At 45.8% G+C, this 17,255-nt stretch overlaps 1 protein-coding gene across 11 annotated transcripts in view; it reads right to left on the bottom strand.

Moving 5' to 3' along the window:
• Positions 1 to 1,396: 1,396 nt before the first annotated feature.
• Positions 1,397 to 17,255, bottom strand: part of LOC105482885 (PX domain containing serine/threonine kinase like) — a 97,922-nt gene continuing 82,063 nt past the window's right edge. For 3 of the 11 annotated variants that reach the window (XM_011743318.3, XM_011743338.2, XM_071091983.1), the window contains 2 exons: positions 15,483 to 15,545; positions 1,397 to 2,668 (listed from right to left, as the gene is read on the bottom strand). In XM_011743318.3, the coding sequence (XP_011741620.1) occupies positions 2,460 to 2,668; positions 15,483 to 15,545 (272 nt within the window). In that variant the 3' untranslated portion in view covers positions 1,397 to 2,459. Of the gene's footprint in view, positions 2,669 to 3,927; positions 3,962 to 7,194; positions 7,228 to 15,482; positions 15,546 to 17,255 lie in introns of all 11 variants that reach the window. The other 8 variants (XM_024793242.2, XM_011743355.3, XM_011743364.3 and 5 more) reach the window with 8 other exon arrangements.

The following is a 17,255-nucleotide window of genomic DNA, read 5'->3' as shown; positions in this document are numbered from 1 at the left end:
TTTTAGTAGAGGTGGGGTTTCACCATGTTGGCCAGGCTGGTCTTGAACTCCTGACCCCAGGTGATCCATCTGCCTCGGCCTCCCAAAGTGCTGGGATTACAGGCATGAGCCACCACACCTGGCCATGACTATTATATTTTTATATTAAAAGAATTGACTGGGCCGGGTGTGGTGGCTCATGCCTGTAATCCCAGCACTTTGGGAGGCCAAGGTGGGCGGATCATGAGGTCAGGAGATCGAGACCATCCTAACATGGTGAAACCCCATCTTTACTAAAGCCAGGCATGGTGGCACGCGCCTGTAGTCCCAGCTGTTTGGGAGGCTGAGGCAGGAGAATTGCTTGAACCCGGGAGGAGGAGTTTGCAGTGAGCCGAGATGGCGCCACTGCACTCCAGCCTAGGCAACAGAGCAAGACTCTGTCTCAAAAAAAAAAAAAAAAAAAAAAAGAATTGGCTGGGTGTGGTGGTGGCTCACACGTGTAATCCTAGCACTTTGGGAGGCCAAGGTGGGTGGATCCCTTGAGTGTAGGAGTTCAAGACCAGCCTGGGGAACATGGTGAAACCCCATCTCTACAAAGATAGAAAAAAAGTCAATGTGGGTAGAAAACTTGAAATTCTATTAAGAAATTAGTGCCACCAGGCACAGTAGCGCATGCCTATAATCCCAGCACTTTGGGAGGCTGAGGCAGGGATTGCTTGAGCCCAGGAGTTTGAGACCAGGCTGGGGCAACATTGTGAAAACACTGCCTACAAAAAAAACAAAAAAACAGGTATCTGGTGGTGTGCCTATAGGAGGGGCGCTGGAGCCCTGCAGTGACCTGTGATTGGGTCACTGCACTCCAGCCTGGGTGAAAGAGCAAAGCCCTGTCTTAAAAATAACAACAAAAGAAATTAGTGCCATGTGAAAAATAAGCTGATACTGTACAAGAATTACCTGTTTGTATTCATATATCTGAACTATCCAAAATAGTCAGCAAAACTGACTTCAGAAGGACTCAGGCCTCAAGCCTTCATCAGGTCATCACCTAGGTTGCATCACACTTGAAACAGGAACTTCTCCACTGACTCTCTAAATGCCTAATTCTAATAGCATTCTTTTTAAAATTATGGCAAAGTTTATGTCAGATGTTTTTCCCATTGCCAAAGATCAGATATTCTGTCAAATACTGCCCTCTTCAGAAGCTGAGATGGAAAAGATGGGTTTAAATTAGTTACAGAAGCATATAGGTGGTACCTAATTTAAGTAGCAAGACAGGATTTTTAGTTCTTAGAGGAAAAGTGAGACACAAAAGAATAGAGACAGGATAGGCAGGAAGGAAACCTCAGACTGTGTGAATCTATTCTTAACAACAGATGCTACAAAAAGTTACCATTTGAAATATCAAGCTACAGACACGTTTTCTTGACATCATTTTAATAAAAAATACAGCTGACATTTATCACAGATTACATGAAACTATACACAATGACATTCTCTCTGCATAGTAACCAACACTGATGTGTGTACTTGAATTTTTAAATGGATTATTTATAATCCTTTAAAGTGCAATTGAAAGGTTTAAGCAAATCAGGATAAAGGATCTAATAAATGAGTAACATTAAAAAGATGCAATATTGATATATTTAAATAAATCTTTCAAACATCTTAATTGATTTTTATAGATGCCAAATTTACTTCTGTTGTAACAATTACCTGCCCCCCTCAAACCCCAAACTTAATTGCTGAGAATTAAGAAGATCCTCTAATAGGCCATAGCTTTTTCTGATGCTAATATTTTTGTCTGTTTCAATACATTCTAACTAAAAAGAACTATGGGTCTAGAGTAGTTGCTTTAGCAGCCCTGAGTTCTATAACCACAATGGTATTACTGTTAGAACTTAAGAGAATGTTGTGAATGTTCCCCATTCTATTTGAGGGGAAAACGAAGAACTCAGTTGCTTTCTGATTCAGCAAAGTAACTATGCTTTGGGCTATAGTGTTAATGTCTAAGATAAAAGTAGCAAAAGTTGGAGTTATCTAAGAATCAGAAAATGCTTTAGAGAAATGAACTGTAAGAGGAATGTTTCTAGGAGCTGTCTGATGGGGTAGAAGGGCTTGCAACACAAAGGCCATTTACTGCTGTGATTGAATATTATCATTGTTTTTCTGTCTATTTCCTTTAGTTGGTGAAAATATTTCAATATGCTGCTGCCCCTGAAGCATGCCCATTAGAGGATAAACAAGACTCCTTTACAGGGTTAATAAAGGAGCAAAATCTTAAGGGAGCAATGCCAGCCTAACTTTATTCTGCTTAAAGAATTATTTCCCTCTTGAAAAGCTTCTTACATGAGCATCTGCAAAATAGTACTGTTTGTGGCTGTACTGGCTCAGCAATTATCTTCCCAGGAAGAGGGTAGTTTGGGGGTAGGGGTGAGTAGGAATAAAAAACAACTTTTCCCTCCAAGTGTAAACAGGAAGCTTCAGCCGATCTTCGGAGCACTGTGATCACAGGTTTTGGCTTTCCTCAAAGTTCCTTTTTGGAAATTCTGGATAGAGCTGAGCAAGGCCCCTCGGCTCACGCCATTCACAGCCTGAGACGAGAGCTGGGCAGGTGCCTCGGTGCTCGCAGGAGGCAAGGGAGCTGCTGGTGGTGGTGGAGGTGGAGGAGGTGGAGGTAATGCAGATATCCCTGTGTAGGAAGAAGGGGCAATCAGCATTCACCTCCGCAGCTGCCCTGCACACATGCTACTGCTCAGTCCTGAGCACAACGGACTGGTGAGAGTCCACATGTTTTCCTCAGAGGGACCAAGATACCTAGTACTGTATGAGTTCTTAAAATACTAAACAAAGCTAGAAGCATCAAAGGGGAATTAAAAGTTGCCATTTTTTTCAAACAATAGTCATGTTAAAGGCTGTTGGAACAAATAATTACAGATTACATGAAACCATATATGGTGACATGCTCTGCACAGATGAGGCTCTGACCCCATTTGCAAATATTAGTAATAGTCCCCACAGAAGAGTTCCATCTATCAGTTACTTTAGCCAGGTCCCAGGAAGCTCTGTCTACTTCTGAGCTAGCAATTAAAGATAGACATCTGCATGATGGAGTTGGCCTTCCTGAATGTCAGTTACTCATAAGGCATGAACAGTTCTTTCGTTGCTCCAACACACACAATATTTGAAGGATGTGATTTTATGTAAAATGACAAACCAAGCATTCTCAGCAAGGAATCAGTGTCTCCTGGGTTATTCATTTCCCAGAGGAGTCTGTCTCAAATAATAATTTCCTGATAGGTTGCATTAAAGAAATATAAAATGCTAATAACTGTTAGCAATGCAAAGCAGGGGGCAGAGGGGTCTCTCTGCCATGGTATTCTTACAGAGAAATATTTCTCAAGTACTGTTCTCTCCATTGTGGCCCAACCAAGGAACAGGACAGAACTGCACTAAATGTGTCTTTGACGAAGCATCGGGAGAAACTAGAATGTCGTGTTGTACCGCAGTGGGCAAGGAGAAGGAAACTGGGCAGGTGTCTAAAACTTCCTTCCCTCAGCTTCCAGGCCCATGGACATTTGCAACTCGAATTTTATGTTTTGGAATCAATGAATGGTTCTCTCAGGACAGAATAAACACGGAGTACAGAAAAAGCCTTGCCTTAAAGAATGTTCCTGTGTCACAGTTAGTTGCCTTGTCTCCTGTGACCTTGCAGCTCTCTGAGACTCTGCCTGTTAGATGTTGTCTCTGTCCCTCCCAGGGCTACCCCAGGGAGACATTCTGCCAGGTGGTTTCCCCTACACTGCTACTGAGTTGTGATAACAGGTAAAGCTACCCTACTTAAGTTTGTATGGATGAGTGGCTCAGAATCACCAATACAATACTCAAGTACCTCCTTTTCACCAAGTGTAACAGGTATCGGTTAAAGTCTTACAATAGAAAATCACTTACCTTTCTTTACATCTTTTACTCAAACCTAAGGCAGCTGAAATTAAAGAACCACACAAACACACACGCTCATGCTCTGCAATCTTGGAATGCTCAAATATAGCAATACAAATAAAGATTAAATACAGACAAATGACCAACATGTTCATTGGTTCTACACAATAACAACTGATGAATGAAATTCTGTTATGTTTTATGCTAAGGTGGATTGTGGGAAAATGTTCCTGGCTTTATGTCAGAGGGTTACAGAGATAAAAATGACTTTAAACCTGAAGTAACTGCTGAAGTGGGAAAGTGGAGAATAAGCGTGTGTGATAAGCATTCCTCTGAAGAGGACTTCTGGAGAGCAACCAGTGAAATACCAGAAGGAGGGGAGACCTCTGCTGAAGGTTTTTGGAACTGAGTCTCTTGACTGCAACACCAAGTGGGCCCGAAGGAGTGAGCTCTGCCCACCTGGGGGTGAGTAGGTACCAATGCCCTTCCCCAGCACCCTCCCACCCAATGGCCAGAAAAGGGCAGTGGAATCTGGACTTGATATTCAGGGCCACGTAGTGTAACAGAAGGAGCTCCAGGATTTCTGCCTCCCAGGTTTGTGCTTTGACTCCCTGCAGAAGAATCACTGTGCAGTTAAGGACGGGCTCTCGCCTGCGGCAGTACTTGGGAGTTCTACTAAAGGCCCAGCACTGGCCATCTAGAGACTGATTAGCCCTCCAGGCAAGGATTCTGGGAGGCTGGAGATGGGCATCAGGGCTGGGCTCAGGGGTAGGGGCTACCATCTTGGCACAGAACAAAACTGCTTGGCCTCACAGAGAACCAACCCTTGGTTTTCGCCTCATTACCAAGCCCTCAAAATTAGAAGTGCAAATGCACCACCACAGAGTTTGGGAGTTGGAGGTGGGGTTCAGTACATGGATTTTCCACTGTCCAAGTGAAGGCTGAAACTCTTGTCACTTTAAATGAGTCTCTTTGAAAATGTAGTTGGTGTCAGGCCGGGCGCGGTGGCTCAAGCCTGTAATCCCAGCACTTTGGGAGGCCGAGACGGGCGGATCACGAGGTCAGGAGATCGAGACCATCCTGGCTAACACGGTGAAACCCCGTCTCTGCTAAAAAATACAAAAAACTAGCCGGGCGCAGTGGCGGGCGCCTGTAGTCCCAACTACTCGGGAGGCTGAGGCAGGAGAATGGCGTGAACCCGGAAGGCGGAGCTTGCAGTGAGCTGAGATCCGGCCACTGCACTCCAGCCTGGGAGGCAGAGCCAGACTCTGTCTCAAAAAAAAAAAAAAAAAAAAAAAAAAGAAAATGTAGTTGGTGTCAATAAATACACTGTCCTAAGGGCTCCAGGGTAACCTGTGCCTGTAAAGCAGATGGAACGAAAGGACAGGCAGCAGGATCTCCCTGATGTGGCCTCAGCAGGCTGGAGCAGTCCAGTGGGGCTTGATGTCCCAGCAGGTCATCCGCTTTTCCCCACTGGGCCTGCAACAACTATGGTGGCTCTTATGTACAACCAGGGCAAGTAAGGCCAGAACCCAGCTTGCCAGTTTGGAACACTCTGGAGGGGAGAGGAGGTCTAGAGGTCAGAAGGTGGAAACTGGAGGAGGCAGGAACATAGACCTGGGACTCGGTCTCACTCAGTCTGCCCCATTGATTGTTTTTGGCTTTTCCTTTTGGCCCTTTCCGTGGTCCACAAGCTTCCTGAAAGGTCCATTGGGGCTTGACTTACAACACATGGCTAACAATGGAGGGAAGAGGGGGCAGGGGCAACGAGGGCCAAATGAAAGTTGACCATTTGGCCTGTGACAAACCTGGGAACAACTGCCTGCTGCCTGTGCTGTCTCCATCCCTAAAATGTGAATAAGTCCCTCCTGCCAAGAGACCTCCAATACCCTTATCTCCAGGCCACATACAAGAGCAGACCGATTCCATGTTAGACTGATGATACCTGAATTCGCACCCAGGATGGGGGATGCTGCAAACGGCTTACCTTCAGTTATGACCAAGTCAGTCCCGATTTCTCCCATCTCACTTTCTCTTAGACAAAATCCCTGAGAGCCAACTGCTTACTCCACCCACCCCCAAATCCTCTCCACCAAACCACATGGGAACCTGGCAATCCAGCAGAGGCCCTGGCAGAGGGCAGAGAATGCTGCAGGGAGAGCGTAGGTCAGATCTAGGGAGGAATGCCAGGCCAGAAACACCCTCAACAGCCTTGTGGACAGGATGTCTGAGGGTTCCCCCCTTGACTCCTTTTCTTTTTTTTTGAGATGTAGTTGCGCTCTGTCACCCAGGCTGGAGTGCAGTGGCACGATCTTGGCTCACTGCAAGCTCCACCTCCCGGGTTAAAGCGATTCTCTGCCTCAGCCTCCTGAGTAGCTGGGATTGCAGGCATGTGCCACCATGCCCAGCTAATTTTTGTATTTTTAGTACAGACGGGGTTTCACCAGGTTGGCCAGGCTGGTCTTGAACTCCTGACCTTGTGATCCACCTGCCTCAGCCTCCCAAAGTGCTGGGATTACAGGCATGAGCCACTGCGCCCGGCTCCCCTCCCCACTGACTCTTAGGCCCATGTTAGCAGCCAGCAGTGGGTAATCTACAGGTCTCTCTAATTCCAAGCTCCTCTGTGGTCACATACAAGAGGGGAGGCCAAGTGGCCATGAGACCACACTAGGGTAACACCAGACTTACCAGCCACTCTCGGGAGAGAACCGAAGCAGGCAGCCCCCAGCTCTCAGGAGAACCACCTTCTCCTTTGGCCTCAGGCAGGTGAGGAGGCTGTACTCCTGTCACAGCTCGAGAATTATAAAGGATGCTTACAAAAGAACTGTTTTTCCCTACCTCAGTTATAAAAGCCAGTAAGTTGTCTCCCTGTAACCAAGAACTCAACTGCCTAACCCTCTTTCCTCTTCATCAGAGTAACTAGGGAACCAACATTTTTGCAGCAACAGGACTTTTGAGAGTTATGGTTTCCAAAATTAAAATATACCAAAATGCCATGCAGTTGATTTGCAGGTTTTAGAGCTGTATTTTAAAACTGAAATAAGAGTGAAAATGAAGATTTTGAAAGTCATGATGAAAATGAAATGAATATAGATGAAGTCACTGGGTGCTTTTTTAAAGATGCTGTATTTCATTTAAATATTCAGATAAGGAAATAGTCTCAAATCTGCTTTCCCACTTGTTAATCACTTCAAAAATCGAGACACTTTGGGTCCTATATCACACACAGAAACAGAGCATCTTTAAAGTTAGAGAAATCAGCATAGTTTACTTTACCGAAAATTCACGTTCAAAATGGTGCATGCTCTACTGAAAACAGCAAAGAGAGAAAGAGAAAGAGGGGACACAAGTCATTATTCAGATTTTAGTGTCATTTAATCAAATAGTAACAGACAGTAAAATATTAGTCTGAGTCACAAGCTGATTATTCTCACTGTGAAACTAGGATATACTCAACCACAAAAGGCACTGGTTTGTAAACACAATTGTGAGGCTTTTAAAACATAGCAAACGTATTTATAGAATAACCAATGAGTCGCTTTTTGAGCCACCTAATGAGTTGCTTTCTTCTTCATGTTCTTTGTCCTCTCAGCCAGTTAGATACTATTTTTATTTATTTACAAGCACGATGCTCACTTCAGAAGAGCCATGAAGGTTTTAACTCTGAAGAGCAGAATGGATATGAGGAATGTACTTAGTTCTATTATTAAACAAGGACGGTTGATCAAGAGGGGGGAAAAATGAAAACCCACCACTTTTTTCCAAGCAAGTCTTCTAGAGTCTACAATAGATTTGTCTCTTTAAAGTTGGGAGGAGTGTGAGCAGGCCTAAGGCCAGAGATCCTGGGCAGGCATCGTCAAGGTGGGAGCACTGGGCCCCTCCCTGAGGCCCTGTGAGCCCCTCCCTAGAGGCTGAATTGGGCAGTGAAACTTACTTAAGGCTATAAAGCCGTTTTAAAAAGGAAAGCAAGGCAAATGTTTTTCTTGTCTTCTTTTAAACTGACTAGATCCCCAGCTAAATGTGAAGGATCATGCTTTGATAAATCTCAGAGTTCCTAATGAACCAACTCTGCCCCACAGCTTTCTCCTGGAAAGGGGTTGGGAAAGTGGGAAAAGAGGCCCTCCAGCCTTCTCAGTCCCACTGTCCCCCAAGGCTAGCCAGAGAAACTAGAATCCCTCTTTCTCCAAGGTGGGTCGTAGAAACAGAAACCCTTTTCCCCAAAGCCCGCTATCATACCTAAAAATATTACTCTCCCTCCACTTTTCTGTGTAAAAACTGTTCATAAAGAAATCACTTGATCAGGCCGGGCGCGGTGGCTCAAGCCTGTAATCCCAGCACTTTGGGAGGCCGAGACGGGCGGATCACGAGGTCAGGAGATCGAGACCATCCTGGCTAACACAGTGAAACCCCGTCTCTACTAAAAAAATACAAAAAAACTAGCCGGGCGAGGTGGCGGGCGCCTGTAGTCCCAGCTACTCGGGAGGCTGAGGCAGGAGAATGGCGTGAACCCAGGAGGCGGAGCTTGCAGTGAGCTGAGATCCGGCCACTGCACTCCAGCCTGGGTGACAGAGCAAGACTCCGTCTCAAAAAAAAAAAAAAAAAAAAGAAATCACTTGGCTGGGCATGGTGGCTCACGCCGGTAATCCCAGCACTTTGGGAGGCCAAGGTGGGCGGATCACCTGAGGCCAGAAGTTCAAGACCAGCCTGGCCAACGTGGCGAAACTCTGTATCTACTAAAAATACAAAAAAGTAGCCGGGTGTGGTGATGGATGCCTGTAGTCCCAGCTACCTGGGAGGCTGAGGCAGGAGAATTACTTGAACCCGGGAGGCAGAGACTGCAGTGAGCCGAGATCGCGCCATTGCACTCCAGCCTGGGCAACAAGAGCGAAACTCCACATCAAAAAAGAAAAGAAATCGCCTGACCTACCTTGTCTGACTATAGGTCATAAGACCCCCATTCCAGAGAGGGTCCTGCCCACACCCAGAAGGAAGGAATGCTGCTCAGACAGGCTGAGAACAATCTAGATAGACAGCCTTGCTGGGTTTCCCCACTCAGCCTATTAGCATTAGATCATAGCCTTTTCCTCCAATCATATTTCCACACAGCTGTCCATACTTTGTTGAACCTAAGCATAAAAATGGACAATTTTCCCTGTACCTTTGGGTCTTCATTCTGAAGGCTCCTGTGTATACACATTAAATAATAAACTCGTATGCCTTTTCTCTTATTAATCTGTTTTGCGAGTTGAATTTTAAGCAAACCTTCGGAGGGCTCCCACACCTCTTTCTCTGCAGATTTGAAACTTCCCTCTCTCTCCACTCATTCTTGCAAACTGGGTTTTCTACAAACTGCCAGCTCTCTCACCTCAAAATTATTGCTTAAAATATAAACTACAAGTAAGAACAGCTAGAATTATCCGATTGCAGGACATTCTTTTTTTTTTTTTTTTTTTTAAAAAGCAGGCACACAATTGCTGGAAAGGGCTCATAAGAGTAAGACCCCTTCACTTAGAAACCAAGATTAAGACCACCTTTAGCTGCCAGTTTATACCCGATAGTGCTTTACTGCTTATAAAGCCTCGCCATGTATGCCACCTATCTAATAAAGAGCGAGACTTCTTTTAAAAGACAGCCTCAAGAAATTATTTGTCCAAGGTCATAGTGGGAATGTGGCAGAGCTAGGTAGGACTCAAGCTCTGGTTTACTGACTCAACATTCAGGGTTCTTTTCACGCCAGCCGAACACAGTATTTAAGAGTACGGGCCTTGCAGTGCACCCTCAGAAAGCAGGCACTCAGTATATCAATGGGGTAAATGAACAACGACAGAACAAGTTACACTCCTGGCTCTAGCACCCGCCTAACTTGTGTGACCTTGGTCAAAGTCTCTTAACCCTACTAGAGCATCAGTTTCTTCATCTGTAAAATGGAGCTAAGCTGGAGTCCACTCACACTGGAAAAGAAGGTATTCACGATGATTAACTGAAACAAATGACTATAAAGCAACAGTGCCTGGCACAAAATAAGTGTTCCAAATATATTAGATATAATTATTTTAAATAACAATGTAGGGTCCTCTGCTTACTTAGCTTTCCCAAAATACTCTTTTACAAACCCATTTTTTTAGAAAAAGGGCCGTGATCCCACCATTATGGGAGGCCAAGGCGGGCAAATCACTTGAGCCCCAAAGCTCAAGACCAGCCTGGGCAACATGGCAAAACCCGTCTCTACAAAAAAGACAAAAATCAGCCAAGGGTGACGGCGCATGCCTGTAGTTCCACTCGGGAGGCTGAGGTGGGAGGTTAAGGCTACAGTGAGCCGTGATTGCACCACTGCACTCCAGCCAAGGTGACAGAGAGAGACCTTGTCTCAAAAAAACAGATAGCAAGGCAATAGGCCTGTCTGCTCCCAAAGGAGGGTGGGAGGGAATCTTTGCGTGTGTGTAAATTGGGTCCTTTACAACCTATCAGTTCTCTGAATAGAGGATAAACACTAGTTGGTGGTATTACCATGAAATAAACCAGGATAAAGAATTGTAAAGTCCTGGAAAGAGGGACCTTCCTGAGGCAGAAAACAACCTTTTGCAGAAAAGACAGTGCTAGGAATGTTATTACTGGAAAAACAGGGGTCTCAGCAAAAGAGTCTTAGAGAATCCCACCCCACCCAATGCAACTGCCAGCAGACTTAGAGAAAGGATATTTCTCCCATCAGCTTGGTAAGGATCTCAAGAAGGAGCCCCCAGAGAAGAAGCTGCAGTAAGAAAAGGGAGGGGCCCCAGCCCTTACACAATTGCTGGAAAGGGCTCATAAGAGTAAGACTCCTTCACTTAGAAACTGAGATTAAGACCACCTTTAGCTGCCATAAATGTGCTTACAACTGATGCTTTAGGGAAGAAAGGCACTGCTGCTGAATTCAACTTACCTAAGCTGATCTATTGCTGAGCAAACTGCCAAAGGCCAGAGTCCACAGTGGATTTAGGATTTAGAGTGTGCTTGATTAGAAAGAACTGTGAGGCCAGGTGCTGTGGCTCACATCTATAATCCCAGCAATTTGGAAGGCTGAGGTGAGAGAAGCACTTGTGCCCAGGAGTTTGAGACCAGCCTGGGCAACATGGTGAGACCCCTGTCTCTACAAAAAATTTAAAAATTAGCTTGATGTGGTGGTGCACGCCTATAGTCCCAGTCTCTCAGGAGGCTGAGGCAGGAGGATCACTTGAGCCCAGAAGAAGGCCGACCTCCAGTTCTGCAAGGAAGAACAGTCTAAGCAGGGGCTGGCCAGCCAAAAGTTGCAATCCTGGCTGGGCACAATGGCTCAAGCCTGTAATCGCAGCACTCTGGAGGCCGAGGCAGGTGGATCACTTTGAGGTCAGGAGTTCAAGACCAGCTGGGCCAATATAGTGAAACCCCATCTCTACCAAAAATACAAAAAAATTAGCCAGACGTGGTGGTGAGTGCCTATAATCCCAGCTACTCGGGAGACTGAGGCATAAAAATCGCTTGAACCCAGGAGGTGGAAGTTGCAATGAGCCAAGATCGCACGACTGCATTCCAGCCTGGGCAACAGACCAAGACTCTGTCTCAAAAACAAAAATGGTGTAATCCCTAGGCGCAGAGTCCTGCTGTCACTCCGCAGAGGCCTTGAAGGCAGAGCAAGCCTATGTAAATCAAAGATTTGCCAAGCATCTCCTACACATGCCCCATACCCTAGAAGAAGGAAAGTTGTACAGAGAGGCCAAGCAGAATCTGAACAAACAGGCCTTGCTGGGGTTATATCATACCCTTTTTGTCCAATCACACTGAGATGGAACTGGGACCACCCCCAACTTTTAGGGACCTGTAAACCTCAAGGCATGGAAATAAGGGAAAATCCAAATGTTCCTTTAAGAAAAATTTCAGGCATCCAACTAGCCCTAGAGGTAATTAAGTGACTTGGTAAACAAGAAGGTAATAAGTGGCTGAAGAACAATAGCCAAAGAAGTTAAAGCTCCAGAGAAGTTCCCTTGCCCTATAGAAACTAAAGATAAGATCTTAACATATGTCCCTGAGTTGTCTTTCAAAGGCTCAGGCCCCCACTGAAGACCCTCACCACAAAGATCCCAGATTAGGAGGAAAAGAAGACTAAACTGTACCCATTATGGATCCCACTGTCCTTTGTTCTAAGTTTCTTCCTGAGAGGCTTGGAGAAAGTCACTCCCCCTAGCAAGTTAGCATTTTTCTACTGACCCCAAAATTCTTAGATCTTCTGCAACTAAGATCAACTGCAAGTTAGATCTCTGAATCTACCTGTGAGCACCCCCTACCCCCAAGATGTCCCGCCCTTTTAAACTTAAACCAATGTGCAACCTCCGTGTACTGATTTGTAATTTTGCCTGTAGCTTCTGTTTTCCTGAAATTTACCCCACTGTTAAAAATCCTTGCCTGTAAGCCACCTGGAAGGTCAGATTTTTGAGCATTTCACTGCCTGGTCCCCCTTGCACAGCACTTTGCAATAAATGCCTTCCTTTCTATCACTGAAACAGCCTTGGTGTGGGGATCTGGTTTTATTGCACTGGGTGAACGGACCCAAATTGGGTTCTATAACAACATTTCTATATGGTTGTCAATCATGCCTATCTGATGACATCTCCATAAAAGGCCCAAGAGAGCAGGGTTTGGAGAGCTTCCAGATAGCTGAACATGCGGAGGTTCCTGAAGGGTGATGTGCCCAGGGAAGGCATGGAAGCTCCTTCCCCCACACTTCGCCCTATGCATCTTTTCATCTGTATCCTTTGTAACATCTTTTTTTTTTTTTTTTTTTTTGAGATGGAGTCTCGCTCTGTCGCCCAGGCTGGAGTGCAGTGGCCGGATCTCAGCTCACTGCAAGCTCCGCCTCCCGGGTTCACACCATTCTCCTGCCTCAGCCTCCGGAGCAGCTGGGACTACAGGCGCCCGCCACCTCGCCCGGCTAGTTTTTTGTATTTTTTTAGTAGAGACGGGGTTTCACCGTGTTAGCCAGGATGGTCTTGATCTCCTGACCTCGTGATCCACCCGTCTCGGCCTCCCAAAGTGCTGGGATTACAGGCTTGAGCCACCACGCCCGGCCGTAACATCCTTTATAATAAACCAGTAAACATGCTTCCCTGCATTCTGTGAGCTGCTCCAGCAAATTTACAGAAACTAAAGAGGGGGCTGTGGGAACTCCTACTTGAAGCTGGTTGGTCAAAAGTTCTGGAGTCCCATCCTTGCAAATAGTGTCAGAAAGAGCAGGTCGTTTTGGGGACTGAGCCTCAACCTGTGGAGTCTGACGCTATCTCCAGGTAGATACCCAGCTGGTATCCACAGCAAAACTGATTGCTTAATTGGTGGTGGACAGAACCACTCCCCCATGCCCTGACATTTGGTCACAGAAGTCTGTCTGTGTTGATTATTATTGTGTTGAGTGACAGAATAAGAAAAAACACTTTTGAGTGTGAGTTTTTTCCTAAACAGTGTCTACTGTTTTGGAGCTTCTGAGAGGCACTGGAAATGTGACTCCACAAGAGCTAGGGCCTTGTCTAGCCATTTCTGTAACCCAGGGCCAAGCACAGTCCTTAGCAAACCATAGGTTCTCAGTAAATGCACCTTGACTACATCTTGAATGAATAAACTCCCTTGGGTTGAAATGCTTAGGGCCTGAAATGCTAGGTTGCCAGGCAAATACTCAATATTAGTTACCCTTTTCATGAGATGCATTACAGGAAATGCCCAGCAGAGGTCAGATTGCAGGCTGAGTCAGTTTCATCAACAAAACATTAAGGAGATAAAAGAAAGGAGGAGCCAATATTTGCTGGGAACCTCTCATCTCTGCCAGGCACTCTCACTCTGCCAGGCATTGTGCTGGGGCCTCACATGTGTTTTCCTTCTAAATCCTCAAGACTCCCCTTCAGGCTGGGTGCTATCAAATTCACAGGAATGCCCCTCCCACTCACCTCCAAGTTTTCCCAACATTGACTCTAATTACACAAGATACCTTTTTCTCTTATTCTAAAAGTTACCTTATCTCACGCAGACTTGCTACTGTATGAGACAGCGCCCATTTAAACACAGATAAATTAGAGAATTCCCCCCAAAAGTCCAAATAGATTGTAAATTCCCAAAGGCATTTAGAGATAAGAACCAACTGTCAACTGAGCAGGGGCAGATCTAACCACACAGAGAAGGGCTGTGAACCCTGAAACAGGTGCCTCAAGCGCCTTGCTTGTTAAAGGAGGATTTATGGATTCTCATTATTAATTTTCTCCAATTTTCTTAATATGCCCAAGTGGTGTTAAATTAACATTCTATCTTCTAGGAAATGGCTCAATATAGTCTGGGCAGTAGATCACCACACATTTCTAATGGGACTAAACAGTTTATCTCCACAAAAGATAAAAAAGGCCTATTTTCTGTCTTGATCAACATTTGGGGGCTTTCTTGGGAAATCTGACAAAGTAAGATAAGGACAAGAATATCCTTCCATGGACCAGGAACTCTGCTACCCAAAACAGGCCCTGGCCCTAGAACATTTCAGCAGTAAGGCACCAGTAACCACCCTCAGCCAGAAGTAAGTCATTCACACTAGTCCCCTTGTGTTTGCTTGCTCTCATTTTCTTAGGAGGGTCAGTTAGAAGCATTTGAGTGGAGTTGAGGAATGCTCTTGGCAGCTCCTGGGTGCTGTGTTAGGTATTAACAATGAATATAGGATCAACTCATATACCAATCCCCTGCCAGTGACTCTCCCTTCACACAGCTGTAGGAACCCTTCCAAGCACAGCCAGCAAGCTCTGAGTGGCAGAAGCAGCTCCTCGCACATCTAAAACAACTGGTTCATTTAAGAAGCAAAAGGAGACACTGGTGTCCCAACTGTTTTTACTGGGCTTGCAAAAGACTAGGAGAGACATCTTGGCTCAAAAATAAAAGAAAGATATCATAGGGCTGCTCCACAAAATCAGGGATTATTTTTATAAGCAGTCTCCAAGATAAATTCCTTTTACATTTTTCAATCAAAACTTGTATCTAATTTACAAAGGAGAAACAAAGGCTAATAACAGAAAAATATTCAGATAATTAAATACATTACAGAGCAAAACAGAGTCAAATCATTGCCATAAAATCAGAAACACAGTGACTCTTTCACTCCTCCACCTAGGCATCTTACCAGTTGTGCTCTGTGACAAAACTGACCCTATGGACGGGCTCCCTGAGGAGAGAGGCCTGGCAGGACGGGACCCCTGGGCCACAGTGTGTTTGTGTTGTTCAGCTGAGCACGTACCAAGACAGGCTCCAATCTGAGGAGCTCTGTATGAAACTTTTCAGCAAAGACAGCAAGCTGGAGCCAGGGGATGGCCAGTGGCCCTGAAACTGGTCCATTCCCTGTGAAAACTGAGCTTGGAAATCTAGCCCCTCAGCTCTCCCAAATGACACTGCTTATTTGCAGTCCCACTGATCTCTATTGAGAAAGCTGCTGCTATCTAACCCCTGAAATTGTTGGGCCAAGGCAGGAAGAGGCAAAGCCTGCTCCTCCTGTTGGCAGACAGGAAGGTGGCATGTCACTTTACTCCATCACTAACCTGATGTAGAGGGTGGAGTTGGCGATGACGGGGACGTGAGAGGTGAGCTGGCCCCAGATCCTGCTAAGATAAAACACAGAGAAACCCTCATGGGGACCAACGAAAGACATTTGGAATTTGGCCCAGGCTGGGACCCACTGCTGTCTGAGAATCTATACTTGGCTTAGTGTGTGAGCCTTGTGAAACAAGATGATGAGGGACAAAAAAACTCAAGAGACTGGACCCAATGACAGGCTTTTACTCTGGTGCAAGGTCCACCTCCTTCCCCAAGCTACTAAAAGCTCCTTGCCTCCCACTGCTCCCCAAAGCCTGCCTGGTTTGAAACTTTGTACAATCAACAGCTTATGCAATTGGCTGCAATATCTCTTCCTGACCCAATCTCCACTCCTAGGTAATGACAAATGACAGAGGCCACAAGTGGTACAGGGGACAGAGAGGTGCAGAGCAGCCTGCTGGGGGCTTCCAAAGGATGGGAGAGCTCCCTACAGCATCTACCCAGTAACATATTCTGCAGAACTTCCATTTTATCAGCAAGAAGAGTCAACTAGATAGGGTCTATTCAGTTCATGGATTTCACAGGCCTTTTCTTATCTAGAATCAGTAAATACCCTTCTTCACATTAAAACAATGTGCAAAATCCCACCTGTTGCATGCTTTTTCTGGCTCTAGTAACCTTATTATATTGTAAATATTCCCAAGTTCTCAGTATCTCCCTATTACTTGGTGATCCTGAGAAAATACCTTCCTGAGCTGACATGAAGTGGCCCAATGAGCAGATGTTCCTACATAAGCCTTTCTGTGGACACAGAAAGCCCCCTCCCACACATAGAGATCCTATGGAGAGGTTAACCAAATCTCCCTAGTCAGGTGCTTTCTGAGCTGATGGGCACACACACCCAAAGGGAGGGCTGTCATCACATGCCTGAGAAGCAACCAGAGCTGGTGTGGTTAAGGCCCCAGCCATCACTTCACTCACTACCCACAGGACATGTTGGTGCCTCATGGACACTGGCCATCATGAGAAATGTCCTGATCAAATCACACCTCCCTCCAGCTTAATACTTTTCTACTTGCAATATTCCCTCAGTTCCCTCTAAAATATGAGGGTGTTTCACTGAAAAAGGGGGTAAAACTCAATGCATGCTGTCTTTATACTGTTTGTAGTGCTAATGAACTTTAATGGGGAGAAGCTTGACTGCCTGATTCCAGTAGGGTTTGGGAATTATCTGTATATATCCATCAACTGCTACTTCATTTTCCTAAACTCCTGAGGGCACTGGGGTATCCTGAAGTCCTTGAGTCCCACCTGGCTGCACGTGACACAGCTTTGCAGGCAGGCAGGGTCTTAGAAGGTAGAGAGCACACTGTCAGGCTTTCTCTGCTCTATAAAAAATTAGCCACTGGACAGAATGACTGCTGTTTGGAGTCATGAGTCTCAGCATAGTAATGACCATGACTGGTCCGTGACCCTCCCATCAACCATGGAGAAAATAGGCTTCCAATTCTGAAATTACCCGCCAGCCACAACAGCATTCACCCCCGAGGAGCCTGCACTGGTCCTCTTTGGGACCTCCCCTCCTTCCTCTCCTTTGCAGCTCTCCCTGAGCCCTTCTCCAGTCTGGACTCTGCAGTGGTGTCAATGTGACTCTCACTCTCCTTCTGGAGTCTATGGACTTTCTCTATTCAGGGCTCCCAATCTCCAGCTCTGGCCGCGCCACTTGCATTCTCCAGCTGTGGCTCATCCAGCCCTCAGGGCTGCAGCCTAATCATCTT

This window comes from Macaca nemestrina, chromosome 2 (genome assembly GCF_043159975.1).
Source record: "Macaca nemestrina isolate mMacNem1 chromosome 2, mMacNem.hap1, whole genome shotgun sequence".
In the NCBI taxonomy this organism is placed as follows: Eukaryota; Metazoa; Chordata; class Mammalia; order Primates; family Cercopithecidae; genus Macaca; species Macaca nemestrina.
The sequence above is the reverse complement of the archived record's forward strand: the minus strand, read 5'-3'. Positions and strand labels throughout refer to the sequence as shown.